The sequence below is a fragment of the Diabrotica undecimpunctata genome, chromosome 2 (genome assembly GCF_040954645.1).
Source record: "Diabrotica undecimpunctata isolate CICGRU chromosome 2, icDiaUnde3, whole genome shotgun sequence".
In the NCBI taxonomy this organism is placed as follows: domain Eukaryota; kingdom Metazoa; phylum Arthropoda; class Insecta; order Coleoptera; family Chrysomelidae; genus Diabrotica; species Diabrotica undecimpunctata.
Genome location: NC_092804.1, coordinates 43,759,960 through 43,785,108, shown reverse-complemented (window position 1 = coordinate 43,785,108; position 25,149 = coordinate 43,759,960). Strand labels below are relative to the sequence as shown.

The following is a 25,149-nucleotide window of genomic DNA, read 5'->3' as shown; positions in this document are numbered from 1 at the left end:
TATTAATAACTTTTTCATTTTCCATTTTATCATAAAAAGTAATAAAAACAAATTTGTAGACAATCTAATTTGCTACTAATAGTGTCTGATAAAATTTTCTGTAGGATTGCTAGTTTAGGAGATACAGGGCGAAAACCCTTTGAACCCCTTATTCCAAGATGGCGAACATTCAAGAACCTGGCCAATTTCGGAGCGCTTTAAAATCCAGAGAAATGAAATATAAATAGAGAAAATAATGAAAATAAACAAATTTGTAGTGAAAATTATTTTATAAAAAACCCTCTATGCTATTGCTCTGATGTCATTTTATTGTAAACTTACCAAAAAGAAAAAGTTATAAGCCTCAAAAGAAAATGTGTTCCAAAACTTTTAGTTATTTTTGCTTATAAATTTTTTATTTTCCATTTTACGATTAAAAGTAGTAGAAATAAAGTTGTAGACAATTTAATTTGCTAAAAATAATGTCCGATAAAATTATTTGTAGGACTAACAAAATATAATGCAGGAAAGATTGAAGGACGAAGGAATCCGGGTCTCAGAAGAATGTCCTGGATGAGAAATTTAAGACAGTGGTTTGGTTGCACCACAGACGGTCTGTTTAGAAGCCTTATTAACAAAATATCGAATAGCCTTAATAATATACAACCTCAGAAAGGAGAGAATAGAAAGAAGAAGAACTAGTCACTAATGTACTTATGTACATTATTTGACTGTTCTCTTGGGTGACACATTTCACGGTCGATAATTTTCTTAGATTTATGTGTTAACTATTTATATCACCGACAATGCCTTTATTGACATAATTTATTTTGGTTAAATTTCATTCGAAGTCATTAAATAGGAATATAAGAGACAGGTAATTGAACGCCAGATAAATGAAAAAAAAAATGAGATAAGGGAGGTAGTGGTAAACAGTGGCAAATGGACTTAAATCCGACACCAAACACTCAAACTGTTTTAAATCTGTTTTTCTTATTCTACCTAAGTTTGACTGTACTACACCGTAAGATTTTGCCTTGACTAATTAATTTTAACACAAGTTTACTGCACTATATAAAGTTGACTATTTTCTTAATTTAATATGACATGTGCATACCTACCTATTATAATTAAATTATAAGTAAACTTTAATACAAAAATAATTGCGTGATAACTGTTTGGCTTATTGAAATGTTATTTTTAAAATTAATAAATTTAAATAACCCGCGTAGTCTTCGTCATTGATTTGATAGCGTTTACTAAGACAGACGACAGATGGGGCACCAGAAAAAAGTAGTAAGACGCTGTTTACGAATAATCAAGCATGCTTATTTGTACGAAATCTTAAATAGTTTGTTTAAAATTGATAATTAACCGTAAATAGGGTGAGTAGTAGTATGTATTTTAGTCCATATTCGAAAAAAATCAATAGATATGGCTGCTGCATTGTCTCACTTCCGCTGCCCACAGGAAGAGGAAACTCTGTCTTCTTAAAATTCAAGATGGTGATTTTCCTGTTGTCTATTACCAACAAAAAACCCAAACATCTTTACCTAACCTTACTTCAACATCAAAACAAACATTAAAATGAACGTTTTATTATTTATTTCAGGAAATGATAAGGTTTGGTGGGGTCGTAGAAGACGGCCAAAATACACAAAGAGCAAAATATATACTTTCCACAACAGGCCAAGGCAGCAACACAATTACATTATCTGGGAATGAACTAGCGGAATTCATACCTGTAAGTAGAAAGTTCTCGTGAATTTATTTATTCTACTAATGTGTTTAATTTCCAGATTAAATTTGAAGGAAAACTAGTAGCCAAACATTCTTTGCCCGTGAATGAACTGGGTAAGCAGTTATTAAAAGCTGCAGGTGAAGGAAACATTGATAGAGTGAAACAATTATTAACCAAAGGAGCTCCTTTTACAGCTGATTGGGTAATATAATAATTAAAATTAATGTATAACTTCAACATACTTAGTTTTTAACAATTATATTTCAAATTAGACCCTTTTTGTTTGTCAACAGTTCTTTTCAATTTCATATTAGATAATATTCAGTGAAAGCAAAATGGGTACACAAAGAACAATTTAATGATAAGAGAAACAATATGTGATAAGAAAAAAAAACAACATAGGAGTGATTATAGATACATATTTAAAGGTTTTTATAGATATTGAGAGGAAAACATTACTATTTTAAGAATGTACAAAAAGTCAAGATGAAAAAATTTAAGAATTAGTACTAGTAGTAAGGATAGTAAAAACTATGATTTTACTAAACTACAATCTAAATTAATAAGATGGGAAACCGCTAAATATTTGGAAAAAAACTTTTTATTATTTTTACTGCCAAAGTTTCTTAGATTTATTTTATAACATATTTTTGTGAAACTTATGTGGGTTTATATTTAAAAAAATATTTGCAGATTCCTAATTTAGTGACAACTGACAATTATGATGCAGAAGTAGAATTAGAAAAAATGAGATAAATAAATTTTTTATTTATAGCAGGGCATTTATATTTGATTTAAAATGGTAGTTTTGAAATTAATAAAAGTCCAAAAAATTAACTTAAATTTAACTTAATACATATCTAGCTTCCTGATAAACACAATATCCATTACAAAAGAAAAATAATATACAGTTGAGTCCATGGTTCTTTACCCGTGGTAACTCCACACAACAGCAAGTGACAGAAAGTGGCTTCTGCTCTGATCACGGATTATATTAGAAAATTTGACATTATCAAATAAATAGAATGGAAAATGTTATAGTGTATTGATGTATTAGGTAACAGTAAAATTATTTAAAGAATGAAACATTATTTAGCTCCAATAATGTTGTTGCAAGATTTTGAACATATATTTTTTGTTTCTCATATTTCATATTCATCACCTTCAGAATCTGAACTGTTATCTCCAATGTTAATTATTACAGGTTCCATATTACATATTTGCTTCTCTAAATACTATTTACTTAATTAATTTATTAGTATTTTGCCAGGTGAAATTGTTACACTTTTGAATGGCTTCCTTCCACATAAACATGCTCATCTCAATATCCATCTCTGCCAATATCAATTGTAATAATTCTGGTTTTAACTGATGTTCATCAAAATTAACCACCATTTTAACCATTTAGCAGGTTGTATATTCATGATTTCACTATGGTAGAAATTAAAATGTGAAATAATAATTTTATAACATTACAGTTGGGTACCAGTCCACTTCATTTATCAGCCCAAAACAACCATCTAGAGATAACTGAAATTTTACTTAGAGCAGGAATATCAAAAGATGCGAGAACTAAAGTCGATAGAACCCCTTTACATATGGCAGCTTATGAGGGCCATGTAGATATTATTGCTGCATTAGTCACACATGGAGCTGATATAAATTGTAGAGATTTGGTGAGTATTTAATTTAATACAGCATATTATATACAAATCGATAAGAATAATGAAACAGTTTATATATATCAAAAAAAGAGTAGTGGGGGAATATTTTTGAGTATATTATTGAGTTGATAATTTATATACTTTTACAGATTCAAACGGAGCGTAGAGTTAGTGATTGTAGTAATAATATAACGTTATAGTGATATTAAAAAACAAAAGTTTTTGATTTTTGTTTAATAGTATAGTTAATTTTTTTTACATTTGATCAATGCTACTTTACTTCACACATATACTTTTTGGAATTTACTTATACAATAAAATTAATGTAGCGTTCGTGGGAGCACTGGCAGATGTAAAAACTTGTATAGACATGCCTTAAGTCGACTTTACACTACATGATTTATCATATTATGACAATATCATATGAGATTTGTGATGATTCCTCGTTTCTATGATGTTTTAAAAAATCGTGTTTACATTGAATGATAAGTTATGACTTATGAAATGAGTGACAATGAGGTTTTGTTGATTTTTCTTTTTGTTTATGGTCATAAAGATATTAGACACAGTATAGGTAACAACTATTAGATTTTTAAACTATTATAATGGAAAATAAATCTTTGCTTGCATTGGTTTCCCTACTTTTAATAATAATATGCCGGCAACAACTGTACAGTTAATAGTAAGAAGAAAAAGATCAGACACCTTTGGCCTCGCAGGTGGCTCTTAAGAAGAAATAGTGGACGGGGTATATCAAATTTAGTGCTTATATTATACCAAATTTAAAATAATTAATAAAGAAACTAAACTAAAATTATGACTAAGAAGACTATAAGACATTAAACTAAGAATAAAATAAACTAAATAAATAATAAAAGAAAAATATGACAAAATAGCACATATTAGACAATAGGCTCAATATCAATGCAATAAACAAAAAATAAATAAAGGATGTTGTCTGTCAGTAAGGGAATGTCGCTTAATTGACATAAGAAATGAGGCGCGATATTTAAATATGTTGCTGTTACCAGTATTATTACCAAAAATCATATGATGTTATCATGTGGAATATGTACTGTCCTATTCTCCTGTGACAAGCTATGACGAGCCGCATGACAATGCTTATGACAAAATCAAATGACAAATCACACAGTTTAAACATGTAATTTTCACTGCATGACCAGATCATATGACAAATCACATGATAAATCATGTAGTGTAAAGTCGACTTTATACCTTTTACTTAAAAACAAAAGACAAAATGTTTATAAATATCTATGTTATTTAGCAATACTTTTTTTGGAAATCGTTACAATTGTTGATTCCAGCCAGTTATCTAGAAATTTGCCACTGGTGTATATCTTCTAAAAAAAGGAAGTAATAATCGCAACACTTTCATTATCTAATAGTTGTAATAATCCTGTAGGTATTTTGTCAGAACTAGGAGCCTTTCTTCGTTTCGCTTGGTAGATGGTCTTTTGCCTTTTTGAGAGTAGAATCGGTGGGTCTGTGTTCTGTTAGATTTTATGTAATGATAGATCTTTTTATCTTGTGACGGGTAGGGGAAAGGAATGGTGTGGGTTAGAGTTGGACGGAACGATCAACACTCGATTCGGCAAGGAACGAGAAGTAACTAATCAACACTTAGCCAACGAACAGGTCTGTCTCAGATCAACACTTTAAGCGGAACGTGGCAGTGGGAATGCGTGTGGACGGCCGTTGGCGGGACGGTGACGATGCACATTGTTACAATCGTTTTTAAATAATGTTATGTACAACGCTGCTTAATATCACTTAAAATTCTAACATTAGAGTTTTGCAAGATGTTTGGTATGTAAATTATGCTTTTACCCGTTAATTCTTTTAGTTTTTTATGAAAATCGAAACTGTCGTATCATTGCTCCAGCCTTTAAATTTCTACGCAGGACTCTTGTAGCCATCAGTATTTTGCTAGTTTAATTCTTTTTCGGATTTCCCTATGTATTTTATTGTATTTTTCTTTGTTTCTGGATTTGTACTGCCTTGATGATGATAGTTTTTTGATTTTCCGGGCCTGATTATTTTGTGAATTAAAAAGTTCTCGTTTGGTTAACGTTTTCCTCGTCACTACATATAATTTATTTAGAAATGTATTTTTGTTATTCGTTTTCCTACTTAATCATTGACGAAACTCAAGTCTAGGTGCATAATATCTGAAGTAAATTTTGCACAGGTGTAAAATGGTGCGAGTTAAAATTTTCCTTGTGCAATATTCTGATGATTGACTAATTGCTGATAAACTAAGTGCTTATTTCAGCATTTCCTTCAGCCAAAATTTCATCTTCTTGCTGTGGGTTAATAATTTTGGGATATCCTATATTTTTTTTCGTAAGAGTCAATCAATTATAAATATTTTGGAAAGACCTTATGGTTTCTCTGTCTTTTTTATGTTATTGCAAATAAGTATGAATTGGTTTGTATCTCCATGAAAACTTTAAGTTTAGAGATTGAGTTTTGAAACCATCTTAAGGCCATTTTTTGACGATGAACTAAATACATATTATCAAAAGTATCATCAGCCTAACTAGGGTGCCAATGTATATATTCTGTTTAATTGCAGTTTTTTATAGCTAAATATTTTTCGTTTTTAGTTGGGTATGACTCCTCTTCATTGGGCAGTCCAGAATGGCCATCATGAAGCAGTGGCACATCTAGTCAGTAATGGAGCTGTGGTGGATGTAAATAGTAAATTTGATATAACACCAATGATAATAGCTCAACAAACTGGCAGACATGATATTGAGCAATTTCTAATTGGGGCTCTCAATAAATCTGCATTGGCTTCTGAAAACTTGTTGTTACAGCTTAACGCAAATAAGCCGGAAGAATATTTTGAAGATGATATGGACATAGAAGCTTCTGATAATCATGAAATTTCATCAGTGTACAACGAGTACACTGTTCTTAAAGAAGGTAAGTAATTAAGAGATAATATAAATTATTTGATTTGAATATGTCACTCTACATGGTTTCCTTAAAAATCAATTGGGAGTATACATTTACAGCGAGGAAAAGAGAATGACCCCGAAAATGCTGGAGGAACGAAGTAGACGACGCCATGAGTAAGAGAGGACTATACGATGGAGAAACAACAGAGAGAGATGGAAACGGTTGAGCGAGGGAAGGCAGTGAATCCCTAAATATATATATATATATATATATATATATATATATATATATATATATATATATATATATATTTATTTACAGCAATGCCGAAAGTACATACTGTGCCTTACCCTTTTTAAAATATATATTTCTTCCAATATCTTTCAATCACTTTAAACAGAAACAACTTGAATCAAATATAGATTAGCAAGTGTTTTAGTTTTTCTTATATTCAGTGCCATATTATTGATAATTCCAATATAATTTCCTTGTAATAACAGTCAAAAGTCGTTTGATAATGACAAACTAAAACGTACATAGAGTGTAAAATCTTTCCTGTGCCACAATAATTTCTAATATTAAAGTGTTTATCTCTTATTTTCTCCTCACGTTTGTAGTAAATATACTCTTAGATAATTTTTAGAAGAAGCTTTAAGTGTAACTCTTCCACTTGTTAATCCATCTGTCTTTCTCTCTCCAATAGCGCTACAGTCTAAATCGGGCCCTGGCCTCCTCCAAACTATGCCTCCAACATTGCCGGTCCCGCGCCGATATTCTCCAGGTTCTCACGTCTAGCAAATTTTTACATCCTCCTTTTCCGTGACATTCCTTTTGTTCTTGCGCACTGCATTTTACTATGTAGGGCTCTTTTTGGTAATCTTTGGGTCTCCATTCTCATATGACTAGCCCATCGAAGTCTCATGAACTTTAACGAATTCTGAGATCGGTGCCTCCTTGAACAGTTAATAGAGTTCATGGTTATACCTAGATATCTACTATGTTTTCGTTAATAGGTCCAAATATCTTCCTTATGACTGTTAATCCATTAATACTTACAGGATAGTTGTTTGACTTCGTCTCTTGTTCTACCCAAAAAGTCATTATGATGGATTTTACTATATGTCCTACTGATTTGCACATAAAAACAGTTTTACTCTCATTATTTTACCTTTTTTTCAGGTTTTTTTTTATTTATCAAAAAATTACACACTACATAAGGAACGATATAAGCGCTATACGCGAATAACTTAAAACCATTCAATACACATAGAACAAGACTTATTTTATACAAAAAATGCAGTTATATCACAATAGAAAATTAAACAATGTTGCCCGATTAATTATGAGTATATAAATATTTTTTAATAGCAATTAATCTATTGCATTTTTTATTTATATATTGGTAGAAACTAAATCAATCCAAACATATAATCAAATGATAGTCAATAATACATAAATACATATAGACAGTGGACCAAGAGTCTGGAAACGCATAATTATATCTTAAATGGATGGTCCGAATTGTACAAAAACCGCGATACGCGTATTCTGCAATATGAAGATTTCAAATTTGATGTTTGCAATGTTGAGTTGATGAGATTTACCAGTTTTTTGATATCATTAGTCACTTTGGTTTTTTTAAATACAACACACAATGCTTACACAATAATAATTAGTACACAATGGTTACGGCTGTCTTTATTACACAACGGCAAGCTTTGCTTTTGAGAAGGGTGCCATCTTATCTTTTCTATAATTAACTAAGAGATGAGGAAAACTCATAGGATCCTAGATATCAAAGGAGTTATTTATATAAAACAAATATAAGAAAAAAATAATAACCATATTTAACTTTTCTTTCAAACCATTATATAACCAAAGGAGAAGAAACAATCGCACTTACCTTGTATAGTCTCTTAGTAAACTTGCTAGAATTATTTATTCATTATCGAAGAGAAGGGAAGATTTTTTTGAAAAATAAGAAATACTATGTTTTTACCTACTAACGATGTTTATTACTGATAGTTGCGCAGATCTTAAAATACAAATTACAAAAGCTGAAATGCCCATTAAAGAATGAGATTTTTAGAACAATTATCTTAATATTGATTTAATTTCCCTTAACAACCGGATAAATATATTGTTAACTAATATTATATAAAAAGCAAAAATGAAAACAAATAAAAAAATTAAGAATTTACCTCGGTCATTAAAATATCATGATATGCAGGTAGAATTTTTTTTCTTAATGTGATAGATCTACAAATTTTGCATGAAGATATAACAGATAATGGTTATTCTTTAATTACTAAATTACTAGACATACAAAAAATACCGCAATTGCACTGATAGATCTTTTATAACACTTTCACTGGTCAATAATAGGTTTACAGTATTTGACAAAAATAAAACAAAAGGATTTACCATGTGTGTTTATAGAAAATTTCAGCTTGTTTTAATTTGTTTCATCAAAAACAAAAATGTAACAAAGATAAATATTGTAAATTACAGTTAGTTCTGATTTCACAGCGAACTTGTACTTAATAGACTGCAACTTAAAATTTTTAGCCGGCATTTTGTAACTCAGATCTCTGAGGGCCAATTAGAAAATTATTCTGAGGTTTCAGAATTTAAAAAAAAACTCACTTTTTTAGGACCCATACTTAAAACACTAAAAAAAAGTGTCGGCATTTGACTCGCATCCAAGTTCAACTCAACTGTACGCCTGCTCAGAGCCCAGTCCTCTCGAATTTTTCTCTCTGGGCGAAGCAAACTACCGTAACCTTTGGTATTCTAGTGCGGAACGCGGACGTACTATTTATCTGAGAAATAATAAACCTCAACCTTCTGATTGAAAAACTCGGATATTTATTTTAAATTCAAGTGAGATGGATACAGAAGTGTGGGATAAGAAAGGGATAGCGATTGGTTTCGATGGAGGTATCTGGCTGTTTAAACAAACAATTGAGTGTCACAACATCTGTTGTGTCTTTATTTTGCTGTGTAAACAGTTTTCAACATAATGTCAGGACATTGATTAATTCCGGTATTAAATAGAGTTCTCGGTTATTTGACACAAAAGAGAATTAAATTTTTCTCAGAAATAAACTTCCAATCTTGATAAATGCGTTTCGTTTTGTTTAATGTCGTAAAAGCAATACGTAGAATCAATTGCTGGGAGTATTGTATTTGTAACAATATGATTCACGTAATGCAAGACTGGATGTATAACTTCTTTCAAATAAACACGTTTTGACATGTTTTTAGAAGACATGTACATACAGACCAAACAAGCATCTGCGGTTGCTAGTACTCTCTCTATTGACAAACTGAATAATTGAATACCATTCTAAAATAAAAAGAATATACTAATTTGAGTATTTTACATCTTAAGGTATATAGTCGACTTCCATTCATCCGCTCAGTCGGCACATTATTAATGTGAATGAAAACTTATTTTATAAACTAGATCTAATGTATTATTTTTATTATTATAAACAGAAATATGATGTTCTATTGTTACAAGAAAAATTCGCCAATTTAATAACCAATGTGAAAACGTGCAAAGGGGCTGACGTAGACGGTAATTAAAAAGCATAAACGGAAAAAGAAAGTGCAACGTAAGTTTTATTTTAAAAACCTGCGAAAACTTGAGGTAGTGCAGGATTATCAAAAGAATATACAAGAAACCTACGCCAAACAAATTAGTGCTACTGTGAGTAACATACAACAAAAAAAGTTTTGAAAATGACAAAAACTATAAAGGAAGCAACGTCGAAGAACATACCAAGAACAAAAATATTTAGAAAAGAACACTGGTTTGATGACGAATGTAGAACCGAGTTAAAAAAAAGATCAGACTTGAGATTAAAAAGTTTGCGATCGCAAAAACAAGACAACCTAGAAAGGTATGCCTGACAACGAAAAAAAAGAGTAAAGAAAATCGTAAGAGCGCGGAAAAGAAAGTGATGATAAAGTAAAGCGTATTGAAGAAAATTACAAGAAAAATTAAATAAAAAATTTTTACAAAGAGGTAAAATACATTAAAACTGGGTATCAGGGAAGAACGATGAATGTAAAAGATAAGTAAGGAAACCTGATAGTGGACGAAGACCAAATATGTGAAAGGTGGAAAGAATATTTCGAAGATATGCTAAATGACGGAGTGGCTACTGAAGAAAATTATAATGTTCTTAAACCTCAAATAGTAATAGAAGAAATACCAAAGCCCACAAGAGAAGAAATTGAAGAAATAATAAAAGATATGAAAAATCAAAAAAGTGTGGCAGAGAACTTAATATATGGAGGAGAGGCTAATAAACCAACTTAGTGAGCTAATACTAGATGTGTGGGATGCCGAAGAAATGTCTCAAGAATGGAACATGTCCATTATAATTCCTATACACCAAAAGGGAGATAGAACTGAATGCGCAAATTGTAGAGGAATATCCTTGTTAGAGGTAATATATAAGGTGCTCGCCATACTAATAAACGATTCGAAATATATGTAGAGAAGAATCTCGGAGAATACCAGGATTTCGCAAGGGAAGATCAACAACCGATCAAATTTTTATGCTAAAACAAAACCTGATCAATTGCTATGAATATGTACAATATTTCAGCACAAGTACTTTTCATTGATTGCAAAGCGGTCTACGATACAATAGACAGAAACAAATTAATAGAAACGCTAAAAGAATTCCAAGTGCCAGAAAAAATAGTAAGGTTGGTAAAAATGTGTTCGCCAAGGAGAACTGCTGTCTATCTTGCTATTCAATATAGTTCTAGAAAAAATTGTAAGGGTTAGTGGGATAAATAGGTCCGTCAGTCCGATGAGCCAAAATAATTAAGACCAAATATATATCTCGTAATACAAAAATAAGAGTATACAAAACTATAATTAGACCCACAATGCTATACGCTGCCGAGACATGGACTATGAACAGAACCATAAAGAACAGATTGAAAGCATGGGAAAGCAAGATACTTCGCAGAATGTTTGGTGAAAAAGTAGTAGAAATAGAATGGAGAAGACGAACTAATGTAGAAGTGTACCAATTGTATGCTAACTCTACAATAACAAAAGTGGTGAAAAAACGTAGACTCGAATGGCTCGGACATCTAGAAAGAATGCAAGGTAATAGAATAGTCAAGAGTATTGTTTTGACAGTACCTGAGGACAAAAAAGAGAGGAAGATCATGAAAGAAATGGAGAGATATAGTGATGGAAGATGTCAGAGAGGTAGGAATCATAGATTGGAAGCTGATAGTTAAGAACAGAAAACGATGGAAATTATCCACTCAGCAATGAGCCTTAAAGGTCTGTTAACGCTATACATACATAATATGCATACATTGTTACAATTTAAAGTGACAAAATTTCCTAGAATTCATTATGGAATCGTGATTTCACGTGACTACATTTCACCACTTACGACGCGTGATTTCGGATGACTAATTTCATTTAATATTTGCCAGACTATAAATGAAATTGGCACGATGTTGGACAAGGACATGACATTTTAAACTTGCAGATATTCTCACAACCTATATTTAGATACCTATATTGTTTTAGGAAAACTATTGTCTGCAATTGGTATCATTAATTACTGAATAGATTGTGAAGACGTAATTAATTGATCGTTTTCCGGACCATATCTTTTTTGGACGACCCTTGTATGCCCCAATCAATCTCAATGTTTCGCTACACTTGTAGGTAGCTCTTCAGGAGATAACGTTAACTTAAGTACTCAACATACTTAGAAGCTAAAACCAACAGTTGAGGACAGTATTCCCGTATAGTAACTCAAATACTCAACGTATCCAGAGGGAAAACATGAATCCGTTGAAACGGCTCTTCGACGGCCCTTATACGAGGCATGTTTTTTAAGTAAGTACGGTCGGCGTTCCGCGCATGAGCGCTGGTTACCTACATCTCTTGTCTACGCACTGACGCCATTACAGTCTGATTCTTCATTGTATACTTGTTTACTCCAGTGTTTAAGATGCCTCCAACAATCGTGAGTCACGCTGATTGTGAAGTACCGGCTGTTATACGATTTCTTAGTGCTAAAGGCGTAAAACCGATCGATATTCATCGTGAGATCGTTGAAGTTTACGGACAAAACATTATGAGTGATGGAATGGTAAGGAAATGGTTGAGAGTATTTAAAGATGGCCGCACAAATGTGCATGATGAAGAACGGAGTGGGCGTCCTTCGGTCGTTAATGAAAATTTGGTGCAGAAAGTGGACGAAAAGGTGAGAGAAAACAGACGCTTTACAATTTCATCATTGTCCGACTGCTTTCCTCAGTATTCTCGTAGTGTTTTGTATCGCATTGTTACCGAGAACTTGAATTACCGGAAATTGTGTTCACGTTGGGTTCCAAAAATGTTGACGGATTTGCACAAAACCCAACGTTTAGGCAGTGCATTGACTTTCCTTGAGCGGTGCCACAGTGAAGGTGAAGATTTTTTAGACCAAATTATTACTGGTGACGAAACGTGGGTGGCCTACGTCACACCAGAATCGAAACAACAATCCATGGAATGGCGACATTCATCATCACCCAAAAGAGTGAAGTTTAAGCAAACAATTTCTGTCCGGAAAATCATGTGCACAGTTTTTTGGGACAGAAAAGGAGTATTGCTAGTGGAGTTTCTGCCTCGTAATGAGACAATCAATGCAGCGTCTTATTGTGAGACATTGAAAAATCTGCGTCGTGCAATCCAGAACAAAAGACGTGGCAAGTTGAGTAAGGGTATCGTTTTGCTGCATGACAATGCCCGTCCACATGTGGCTAATCAGACCAAAGATCTCATCAAATCATTTAAATGGGAAACTCTAGATCATCCTCCATACAGCCCTGATCTGGCGCCCAGCGACTACCATTTGTTCCAGCACTTGAAGAAACACCTAGGCGGTCAGTGTCTTCAAGACGATAACGAAGTCAAAACATTTGTGATGCAGTGGTTAACAAGTCAGGCCGCAGAATTTTATCAGGAGGGTATTCAAAAACTGGTGCCACGTTATGACAAGTGCCTCAATATTCACGGAAATTATGTAGAAAAGTAGATTAAGGTACAGGCTTTCATGTAAAAATAAAATTATTGCCATATCTTTGCACGTCTTTTTTTAATTCCAAAACGGTACTTATTTAAAAAACACGCCTCGTATATCTGATTATTTGAGTCTCTGACCATTGCTGATATCCTTCGAATGGTGGCGTTTACTGTTAAAGCGCGTAGAATTTGTTTGCGCGATCTGGAATACAGAATTGAGATCCAGATCTTGAATAAAAGGAAGCCTTTCTTTTTGTTTATATTCACTGGATTCCTTCCGGTTTCTTCTGCTTCATGAATTTTTCTGAAGTGAAAGTAGGGTATCTTGCAGATTCTTAAGAGAGATGTTGGAGGGTAGTAGAGATCAGAGTTGGGTCGGATACTGAAAAAAAGTATCCGGATACGGATACTCAAAATGTATCCGGATACTTTTTAAAAAGTACGAATACTTTCATTTAAAAATGTATTCGGATACAAGTATCCGGATATTTTTTTCGGATACTTCCTAGGATACTTTTTTAAGAAGGACATAAATTATTAGTATTAGAACTATGTGATGTGCATCTAGTTACACTAAAATAAAATTATAAATATTAAGATGTACTTTATTATAATCCGAAAAATAATTTCTTTTAATTATACAGGGTACAAAAAGGGGTTCTTGAAAAGAGAGAGAGAAAAAATAAATGTAAGTAATTAATTAAACAACGTACTCAGGAAGATTTATAACTGATTAGGTAAAAACAAAGCTCCATTAGCTATATAATAATATATTATAACGGTGACGAGTACGAAAAATGGGATTTAACATATTAGACACATCTGGATTGAAGGAATGGCAGTGTTGTGCCTACGTTAGGTGCATTATCGGCGGGCGATAAATATTTAGAAGTATCCGAATATCAAAAAAAGTATCCGGATGCCGGATACTTTAAAATTTGATTACGGATACGGATACCGGACACAAAATTTAAAAAGTATCCGGATACAGCTTTCGGATACATAAAAAGTATCCGGATACTACCCAGCTCTGGTAGAGATCATGTATCCCGTAAAGCTTCGCGCTATATCCCTACCTCTATTTCATATACAACACTTTTGTTCAGTACTTTGCCGTCCACTATTGAGAGCAAAGAATTGTAATTATTTTATGGTCCTCGGAGTATCATGATTATTAACTTGTCATTTAAACATACATTATTGCAAAGTTATTGGAGACTGTCAAAAAAATTCATAATATCAATGTGTAGGAATATGTGTAAGTAGAATAGGAACTCTCATCTTGGTAAAGAAGCTTTTTTTATTTTAGAACCAGAGGAATATGAAGACGACAATCAGGATATAGAGGTTATTGAATCTAGTGAAGATGTTCCAGGTAATAAACAGTAATTGTTTATGTGTCACAAAACCATACACTTTCAGTTGTTTTGCTTCTGATATCACAATTAAAATTTAGCTTTATAAGAAAAACGTTTAGGCATGTGCGCCTATTAAATCATTTGATAATTTAAAAAAACAGCACCCCATTGAGAAGTTTTGTATATTAAGACAATAATATTGTATAGTTCCAGGTGAACATATTATGTTAAAAACCTCTTCCAAATCCAGCTTATTTAATCTAAAAAATTCGATTACAAAGTTGATATTTTATTACAGTTGATATTATTAATTTTCTGTAATTATTAATCTTACATATACATAAACAGTAGTTAAAACTGTAAAATTTTATTTCGTTCCTGCAAAACATATGATATTACAATTTTTGCGTCTTACATCTCGTCATATTGCAATATTAAAGTGTGTGTTTCAATCTGTTAGTGGTTTCGTATGAATTAATAATTCCCACCTGAAATCATTTTTTGTGGCTATTATTCTCATATTGTTAAAGAAATATTTCAAAAGCGCATAGTTTGTGAAAAGGGCTGTTCATAAAAATCCAATTTACGTTATTAATTTTAATTTGCATTTATTTGGTGTATTGTATAATAATATTTTAATAGTTTCCAATCAATGTTTAATATAAAATCTGTTTAGTGCCAGACGAGGACGAAGAAGAAGAAACAGAACAAGAGAGGATAGAAAAAGAAAATGAACAGCTTATTCAAAACGTCACAGTGGATCCGAGTATACTGAACAGCTCCCTTAAAATACTGGAAGAACACGGCATCACTATGTTACAAAATGATGAAAACGATGATGGAAACATCCTAAATAGTGTAATGGAAAGTGGACATTCGGTGGTTTTGACTGGTAAGTGATTTAATTCATTACCGTTGTTTAAAACGTTCATTTGCTTTATTTAAAATGTTTGTAAACAACCCGCGAAGATGTTTATAAATATTACAGTCTGATCTTGCTTACAATAACTCTATTTTCCCTAACTTATTACGAATAAACTTAAAACTAAAGACATACTTACTCCAGCAATTTATTACACAAATAACCTCTACCATCATTACACTACTATGTTCTGTTTATCACTTTTCACTTACTCAACTTCAAAGGGATTCTTCCTTTTAGTCTAACCCCATTCTCTTTGAGTCATCTACCAGATCCGTCTTGTTTACGCCTCAACGTTGTCGTGTTGACGAAGTAGTTATTTGTGACTCTAAGAAATTTTTCGATGGTCTTATTAACTTAACTCTCTTCGAAAAGCTTCGAAATTACAGCTCAGTTTGTATGATAATATTGTATTCGGATTTTTCTATGTTTGATTATCGTTATATCGTGGCAAAATTTCTTTTATTTTATTAAATTTTATATTTCACTCAGTATTTTCGTTTGTTTTTTCTAAATATTGCCCTATTATCCATTCCATACTATTATAAAATGCCGTTACGGTTTGTTTGCAAATATTCATACTTATCCCTTCAAATACACCGCAATAAACCTTTTGAAGATATTGCCGAAATACCGGAAAAATTCCGTTAGGTAAAGCAAAAAAGGTAAGTTCTTTGTTATAAATTGTCTCCTTTATTTTTGTATCTTTTGTTTCTTTGCATATCTTATTTTTGCATTTTCTCGTCTAATTAGAGTCTTAGTTTGGAGACCCCATTTCATCCTAGTTTGGATGAAATTTACTGTTTATATTTCTTTTAAACTGCTCTCTTTTGAAATTTCAATTTTGTGAGTTAATACAGTTCGGCTCTGAGGTACAGATTACAGATAATTTTATCAACAAATTTGTGCAATACCCTTAATAATTCCTTTATGTGTATAAATTTCAGAGGTTGGTAAAGAAGTGCTAAATTCAGTGAAACAGTCGGAGATGAAGAAACAGCCCCCCGTACTACATCTAGAAAAGAAAATCGTAACTGTTACCCCTGAACAATTTTTATCCATGGCCAATAATAGTAAGATGAGTGGTTTACAAAATTTGAAAGTGATACCTACTAGAGGACCGTATAAAAGAGTAATGATGAAGAAGAATAAATTAATACCAATCAGTACATCAACAGTGAGTATTAAATATACGGATTGTCGTTCTGATATTTTTCTATTATTAGTGTAACGTGTTTAATAAAACGGGCGGTTCTAATTTATGTTAATATATTTATTCATAAACTTACAGTACGATAATATTATATCAACTAAACTAACTAATATCAGCGCGGCTTGTACATTATATACAAATACAGGGTTCCAGAATTTTTTAGAATAGTCCATCTCTATCGTCGCTATTATGAACGCCTCGTTGGCCGCGTCGTGTGTTTTGCAGATCCTCGTCTCTAAGTGTGCGTTCATAACTAGGCGCCGACCCTCGATCGGACCATAGGATGGTATTATATTATCATCGCCACGTAAAATAAATGCATTATTTTAAATGCGAGCGTTCACTGTCAGTGCTATGCTCTAGGCGAGGATACCATGCCATGGTCTCCGTAATGAACGCACCCAAAGATTCTGGTCTAAGCGTCGTCATTCTAAGAGATGCAACCGTTATAAGGGTTACGTCGAAATTAGTTTTCTAGTTACACTGCTCCCCTCTTAGATCTCAGCAATCAGCAACTCTACATGTAGGCCCAGGATAGCGGAATCTACAGGACTTAAACCTTTCAAGAAGAACTAACAGTCTACTGACTTTAAAGGTCACGACCTTCGGTACGCCGGTTTCTCGGAAGATCACTGTTGTAGAGGATAAATTTATTACCAAACTTTCCACATTTAAGAGAGGCGTAGTTGAACACCTAATTGCTTCAAAATATTTATTAAGGACCACTGAAGCAATAAAACACTTAAGACGTATTTTTCCTTCGATTTATTTATAGTGAACTTAAGGGCTGATTCTACATTGATAATTATCGCAATTCTGATAATACTAAAAAGAGTTATACAAATATCATTAGCTTTACAGTACTAGGAGGCAGTAACAGAGATACAGATTTACAAGCGCAGCTATCACTTACGCATCACCCACTTTTCGGGATGGACAACACACCCCAGCCCGTCTTTACTTGCCGAGAGCAAATTCGCACTGTGCTTGTCCTAAGTCCTATAACGCGGGGTGGAGAGAGATTATGAGGGAGAGGGTCGCAAACACATTAATACGAGAGATGACGGTCTGAGCGCACAAGTTGATAAAATAAGTATATTAGGTACGATTACAATATTATAAATAGGTTGTTTTTACAACAATCACTTCAAGCATGTTTCTCACAATCTTCCAATCCAAATTTTCTAGTGCGTGGCCTATCTTTGCTATAACCAATTTTTTAATGTCATAATTGCACACAATTTTCTATAAATTAGAGGACGCCATATGTCCTCGTAGCTTGCCCTGTCTGTATAAGACTTCCTGGTCATAATATACAGCAAAGATCGAAGACCATCTTCTAATCGCAGTACCTTTCCAACTTTAAGCTGCTGATTTTTCAACTCGTCCAAGCGCCTGAACTTCTTATTGAATACGGACAAGATTCCTTTAGTCATCTCGAGGTCTTGGGCAACACAGTGAGCTAGAGAGACGTTTTCCGGAATACTAAAAAGGTACTGTTGAACTTCTGTGGTCACGCCGAATCTAGCACTCTTTTTGCTGCGTAATTTGAAATAAATTCCTTAAAGCTTTGTCGCCTGTCATCTTTGATCTCGGGTTCGTGCTTCTTCTGTTTCATTTGAGTCAGAATAATGTGTTAGACGATTTATGTTAACAACTTTTGGTTTACCTTTTGGCAACTTCTTAATTCGGTATATCACGTCATTTATTATCTTTTTAATTTCATACGGACCATTCCATTGTCTTTGTAGTTTAGGAGACAAGCCTCGACGACGCTGTGGATTATAAAACCAAACAAGATCACCTACTTCAAAGCTTTCATTCTTGCATCAAGAATCATATTGATCTTTCATTCTGTCACTGGCCAACTTGATGTATGGTCGGACAAGTTCATTAAGGTTGTTCATTCTTAACTTCAGGCGGTCGACATATTCTACGCTTGCAACATGTTTTTCGGAAGGTCTGCAGTCAAACTCTAGGTCGCAGGGCAAACGAACTTCACGACCCAACATCAAGCAGGTTGGAGTCTGGCCTGTAGTTTCATTTACGGTCGAGCGGTAGGCCATTAGGAATAAATGAATGTGGTGGTCTCAATCTCTTTGATGTTCGGATACAACTTTGGACAGGTGTTAACCCGTCGTTCTCTTTATCCTCTCGACTCTTGACCATTCCATCTGATTGAGGATGTAGGGGTGTCGTTTTGGTGTTATGGACACCAATAAATTTACAAACGTTTTGAAAGAGGGTTGACTAGAAGTTTCACTCTTGGTCGGAGTGGATCTCTAAGGGAACACCAAATCGGCTCAAGCATTATATATATAAGAAGTACGTCTGCAACGGTAGCAGCTTTTTGATTTGGTATCACACAGGCCTCGGTCCATTTCGTAAAATAATCTATAGCTACCAGGATATATTTATTTCCATCATCCGTTTCTGGAAATGGACCTGCAATGTCGATTGCAACTCTTTCCATAGACTATCAACATTATACTGTTTCATGGGTATTTCTCGGGTTTTCTCTTCTTCCATTCTTCTATTTATCCAGTGCTTTCTGTAGATTTCTTACAGCTATATTCAGGTTATTGTGTTTTGAAGCGATTGCAGTGTTGCCTGCATAAAGGCTGAGTAGTGTTCCGGGTATTCTTGAAACATCTGCTGTATATATGCTATACAGAAGTGGTGATAGATTGTGGCACTCCAGCTTCCGGAGCTCCACGTTCAGATAGAACTAGTCCTAACTTTTGGCTTCTCTGTTTTATTAATGCTTGTTTGACTTTCTGATTTATTGTTCTTTTGGTACTCTTTTTGGTTCTATTCTTTTCCCTTATCATTTCTTTTATTTCCTGATTAATGTCTCTAGATCTTCCCATGCGAATTTCATTTTCTTTTTTAGTATTGCTATTTCTTAGTGCTTCTTTTATAATTTTTTCGAGCTTTTTTATTTCTTGTGAATTGTCGATTGTAGCAACGTTTTCAATTCCTATGATCACTAGTCGTTTGTTTCTTTCTTTTCCCTGTTATTTTGTTATCTTCTTCTCTGTTAAGGTTCGGATCTGTGTGTGTAGTCCTAGGTTTTTAGCCACTACCATATCCAAATGGATTGGTAGAGCATTTCTCGAAAGGTAGGTTGTCACTAGATAATTATTTAATATTCTTTCGTTTCTGTTCGTAGGGCTATCGTTCCAGTTAGGGGATCTGGCGTTTAGGTCTCCTATTATTATGGACGGTTCTTCCATGTTCAGGAACGCATCCAGGTCGTCGTCGGTTAAAGGATGCTGAAGTGATCGTTATTTCACCTTGTCTTATGGACTTTTATTGTTGTTGCTTCCATAGTGTTTAATGCTGGCGTCTGTTGTAATGAATGATTTATTCCTTTTCTCACTAGGATAGCAATTTTTTCTGAATTGGCTCTGTGGCCGTTCCTGTAGATGTCGTATCCTGGAAATTTGATGTTAATGGAATGAGTTAGTTTAGTTTCTTGTAGTGCTACGACATCCATTTCATAATTGTTTATTAGTTTGTCCAGCACGTGTAAAGAAACTAGCGATATGTTTAATTAGTGTAATTGATTTAATTAATCTGTTTTAGATCTCCGAAGAAATGATTCAGCTATCAAACGGAAACAAAGAAATACACGTGCCAAACAGAAGCATAGAAAATCCGGTTAAGCAACTGGAACTAGTCTCTAGACAATTAGCGGAAGCTAAGAAAACCATCGAAGAATACAAAATCAAGTTAAGAAGAAAAGAACAAGAAGCGGAACGGTATAAACTGCAACTTAAATTGTTGATGGATAACAGATAATTTCAACTGGATTTGTTATGTATTATTTTGATATGTTTTGTCTCCAGTAGATTGTTGATTCGGGAAGTCCTTTAATAGACCGAGAAATAGAAGGAGCTGGCGGATTGATAATTTGTTATATAAAGTTAAATTTGAAATGGTTGAGAATGAGGTGAATCATTTGATGTAACACTCTCTTTGTTTCTAATTTCTACGAAATGTATTACTTAAGTCGCGACGATTATTTTGGTGACGATGAAGGCACATTAAAAATTATTTAAAAAAAGTGAAAATACAACAAATACATCTTGTAACGTATTAAAATATATGTATATATATATATATATATATATATATATATATATATATATATATATATATATATATATATATATATATATATATATATGGAAAAGTGTATAGTAAGAGAGCTAGACCAAAGGTTGGCGTTTTGAATATATATTTGAACAATTACTATTTTAATGGGAATAAGCCACAATTAAAGTTAAAAATAAGTTTATTGACGTTTCAATTTCCACTTCGAAAATCGTTCTCAAAATACAAACAATAATAAATTAAACAAATTTTATTTTTTGTTACTTGGTAAAAAATTCTTCGAATAATTTAATTTTATCTGACTCATTTATATTGACAGTTCAGACATATATTGCCAATATTGCTGAGTTGCGTTTCTGGGACGACTTTTTTGTAAGATACTTCATTCGATTACATCAAATCAACTTTAACTTGAGAAAATCAGTCATAAAAAATCTTACATGTGATTCGTTTTTAAAAAGATAACCACATGCCATGATGACAGTAAAACTCTCCTGTTAGTGATTCCATAGTAAATCATGAGACAAAACCAGGAAAAAAACCTCATAATATTATACCGACATGGTAAGTATTTGGTCTTAAATTTAAGTTACTCCCAATAAACACCAAATTCTGATTTTATTTGTATGATATTTAAAAAACATAAATGATGTATTCTCGATATGTTACTGACTTACTAATAGTGGTATTTTGCTTTTAATTTCCTCTTTTAATATGGGTAACCAGATCCTATTGCATTCTATTGGTCAATTGGTCTCATTTAGCATAATTAGAGCCGCTTGTTTGATTTTTCTCTTTTTACCATCTGTTGCTTTTAGGGCTATACTTGCATCATTCCATTGAACCTTATGTTCATTTTCCCATGCGTGTTTACATATTTAAGATCTATCAAATTATCTATTTTTAAGAAGATTGATGTTCACTTATTCTAACATTTAATGGCCTTGATGTTTCACCTAAATAAAACTGATCACATTCACAAGGTATTTTATAATTACAATTCTTTGTCGTTTCTTGTTCGTTGTTAGGTTTAGTTTTAGATAAAATAGATCTCAATGTGTTTGTTGTTTTGAATGTTGTTGAATAAATGAGGAATTTTTCAACAATCGACCGAATAGAACAGAACAACTTAGAATGAAAAACTACAGCATACACAAGGAATAATACGAGGAAAATAACAATACCATTCATAAAAGGATTATTAGAAAAAGGTAGGAAATAAATTCAACATTTCAACAACATTCAAAACAACAAACACATTGAGATCTATTTTATCTAAAACTAAACCTAACAACGAACAAGAAACAAAAAAGAATTGTAATTATAAAATACCTTGTGAATGTGATCAGAAAGACAAATCAAAGAAGCGGCTCTAATTATGCTAAATGGGACCAATTGTGTGGCAAATTCCTCTGCAGAATGCAGTAGGATCTGGTTACCCATATTAAAAGAGGAAGTTAATATCTCAAAGATGTCCTTGTGTTATATTATTCAAGTTTCTCTGGCTGTAATAAGTTTATCATCATTAGCTAGACCTGTTGGTTGCGCCACTTCACATTAACGTAAATTGCGTTGACGATGCATAATTTTAATCTACTTAATGATTTTAAATAACCGAAAATCACACTCATGATCATAAAATTAACGTTACTAATTTGTGTTTAACAGCTTCCTATAAAACTCGACAACACTTACAAATAAACTTATTCAAAACGTCAAATCATGTAATTATGGTTTTAATAATCACAGATGAGGTCATAAACCACTATATTTCACAAATTACGTATACTATTACACTGTAATAATGATAAGCAACAGTAAAAGATAAAAATGTGTTAATTTTGTCCAGGAGTTTTTATTATTGTCGAATAATTTTTATCGTGATACATAAAAAGAAATTGTTTTATTTACAAAAAATTGTTGTGTATTTACAAAAATAAGGATTTTTTGTTCATTCAAATCATTACTGCTATTTTTCAATAAAATATAATTGCAGTATGTGCAATACGTAGATAGGTGATGTTAAATTCATTATTAGTTTTCTTTTCCAGTAGAACGTTATATTTTTTAAAGACTTTTAGAAGAAAACGTTAAAATTTAACAATAAACTTTTAATAATTTAATAATAACCTTGAAATCACGATAGCATGCTGTTGTTTACAAATTCAACTACAGAGACTGACAACTTCTTGTGCTCACACTCTCACACACATAAAACAAAACGTGGCTTGGTATTAATTCAGTCAGTAAGAAACCAATGTGAATAATTTCTAGCAAATCGCACTTATTAAGCACCTTACATACATATCTGCCCTTATGACGTCCTTCTCATGAGATTGATTTCTTGAATGACTTCATAGTGGCAGCATAACTCATCAAGTATCCTCTTCTAGCACAAGTACTGATCCGTCTCGTACATTTTTGTTCTTTAAAACACTGTTAGTTGATCTTTTAAATGCGTATATGGTGTAGCCGATCACAAAAATTAAGTTATTGTGTTTTTCAAGTGCAATAAAAGTTTCAAACGTAACTTGTAGATTAATAGATCATTTTCGAATTTAGAAACCTTATTTAAGTCATTTCATACTTCATTCCCCTGGAGAAGATAACTTACTAATAAACCGTAGATAAAAATCACAAGAAATCTTTTTATCTGTAAAAATATTTTCAGGGCAGACTTGAAAAACATTTTTAGCAAAAGAGGTATGCTAATATTGTTGTCTGTAAAAAGTATGTGTCCTTGCAATTTTTCATTTATAAACCGATAGTCTTAAAGACGCTGACTGATAAAATTAAGTATTTAGATTAGTTTTTAAATGTCTATCTAATTAATTATACATTTGGGGGGAGCTATTAGAAATAAAACATATTTAAATATCCATACTTTAAAATATATTTTTACTTTGTATTTATCTTTTATTACTTGCATTAAATTAAACAAAAGAAAAGTCGGAAAATTTAAACTCTTAAATCTTTATTATATGATTAAAATTTTCTTTTTAAATTCACTTGTCTTCATAAGTCTTTTCACTTGTCTTTTAGTCCTAAGGTTATGGTGCAAGTCAAGATAAAGTGTGTTTATAGCTTTGACTTTTAAATATTTTTTAACTATAATACTCGATAACCCCTCTTTAATGCTAGCGTTCAACATTGACGACTGGTATTAAAGAAGAATTGTAGTAATATTATAAATTATAGAATTATAGGCGTTATAGAAAATTATAGTTATAAAAAGATTTAAAAGTTAAAGCCTTAAAATGATATCTTGACTAACACTATATTTGTGTAAAGCGGAAACTTTTATTTTTCCCATTCAAAACTTCGATCAAACCGAAAGCTCTTTAGAGTTTTGTGTGAAAATTCAAAAACATATAATTATCCACTGTAAACTAGAGAAAATTCACCACCACAGCCAAAAAATCGTAAATATTTTGTATGCAAACTAGACATTTCAGACAACAAGAGACAGTTTTAGAATTAGCATAGTAATACTACAGCATAAAACACAGAGCTGTTTTTAATTTACTGGTAGTAAACTTGACAGGTTGCGCAGAAACAACAGTTTGTCCAAAATAATATTGTTAAGATGGTTTAACTTTATCAGTCTTCTGATGAAGCTGAGGTATCAGCGAAACATCAAATTGACCAAGATTATGTATATATTAAAAACAACGTTTTATTTTATGTTGTATTATTCAACGTAATAGCTTTAGAACTGGTGTCAAAGCGTTCAAATTATTTAATAATTCATGGACAACAGTATCGGACTATTTGAATATATGGCATTTACTTAATAATCCCCCCTTAAATGTACATTCTCAGGAATTTAAATTTTGCCTTATTTTTGTAAGTTGTGTATAAATGTTACATAATAGGGAAGTATTTTTTTCACCATAATTTTTTTGGTACTGTTAACCAAACGTTATTTATTTTTGTACATTGTATTTTTATACGATTTTAGATATAGTCTGTAAATAAAGTTTTTTTAACTCAATATTTTGAGTCCTGTTTGTTTTTATTTGAAAATAATTCCTTAGGGTCATAGGTATAGAAACTGCAGAGAGGTTACGATGGATCAGAACATATTTTCATATGGGAGATACTAGAGTACTAGCGGAAGAGGAGCCAAAATTAGCATACACGCCTGCAAAACCGCAATAAC

General features: G+C 32.3%; 1 protein-coding gene across 2 annotated transcripts; it reads left to right on the top strand.

The window, feature by feature from the left end:
• Positions 1 to 1,220: 1,220 nt before the first annotated feature.
• On the top strand, positions 1,221 to 24,981 carry Atac3 (Ada2a-containing complex component 3). Of its 2 annotated transcripts, XM_072522771.1 has the most exons (9): positions 1,221 to 1,364; positions 1,592 to 1,723; positions 1,779 to 1,922; positions 3,199 to 3,396; positions 6,015 to 6,336; positions 14,685 to 14,750; positions 15,410 to 15,625; positions 16,603 to 16,832; positions 20,457 to 24,981. In XM_072522771.1, exons 2-9 carry the CDS (start codon positions 1,595 to 1,597, stop codon positions 20,670 to 20,672), a joined length of 1,521 nt encoding a protein of 506 aa, XP_072378872.1. In that variant the 5' UTR covers positions 1,221 to 1,364; positions 1,592 to 1,594; the 3' UTR covers positions 20,673 to 24,981. The 2 variants fall into 2 exon arrangements, with proteins under 2 accessions (XP_072378872.1, XP_072378873.1); XM_072522772.1 differs by lacking the exon at positions 14,685 to 14,750.
• Positions 24,982 to 25,149: the final 168 nt, after the last annotated feature.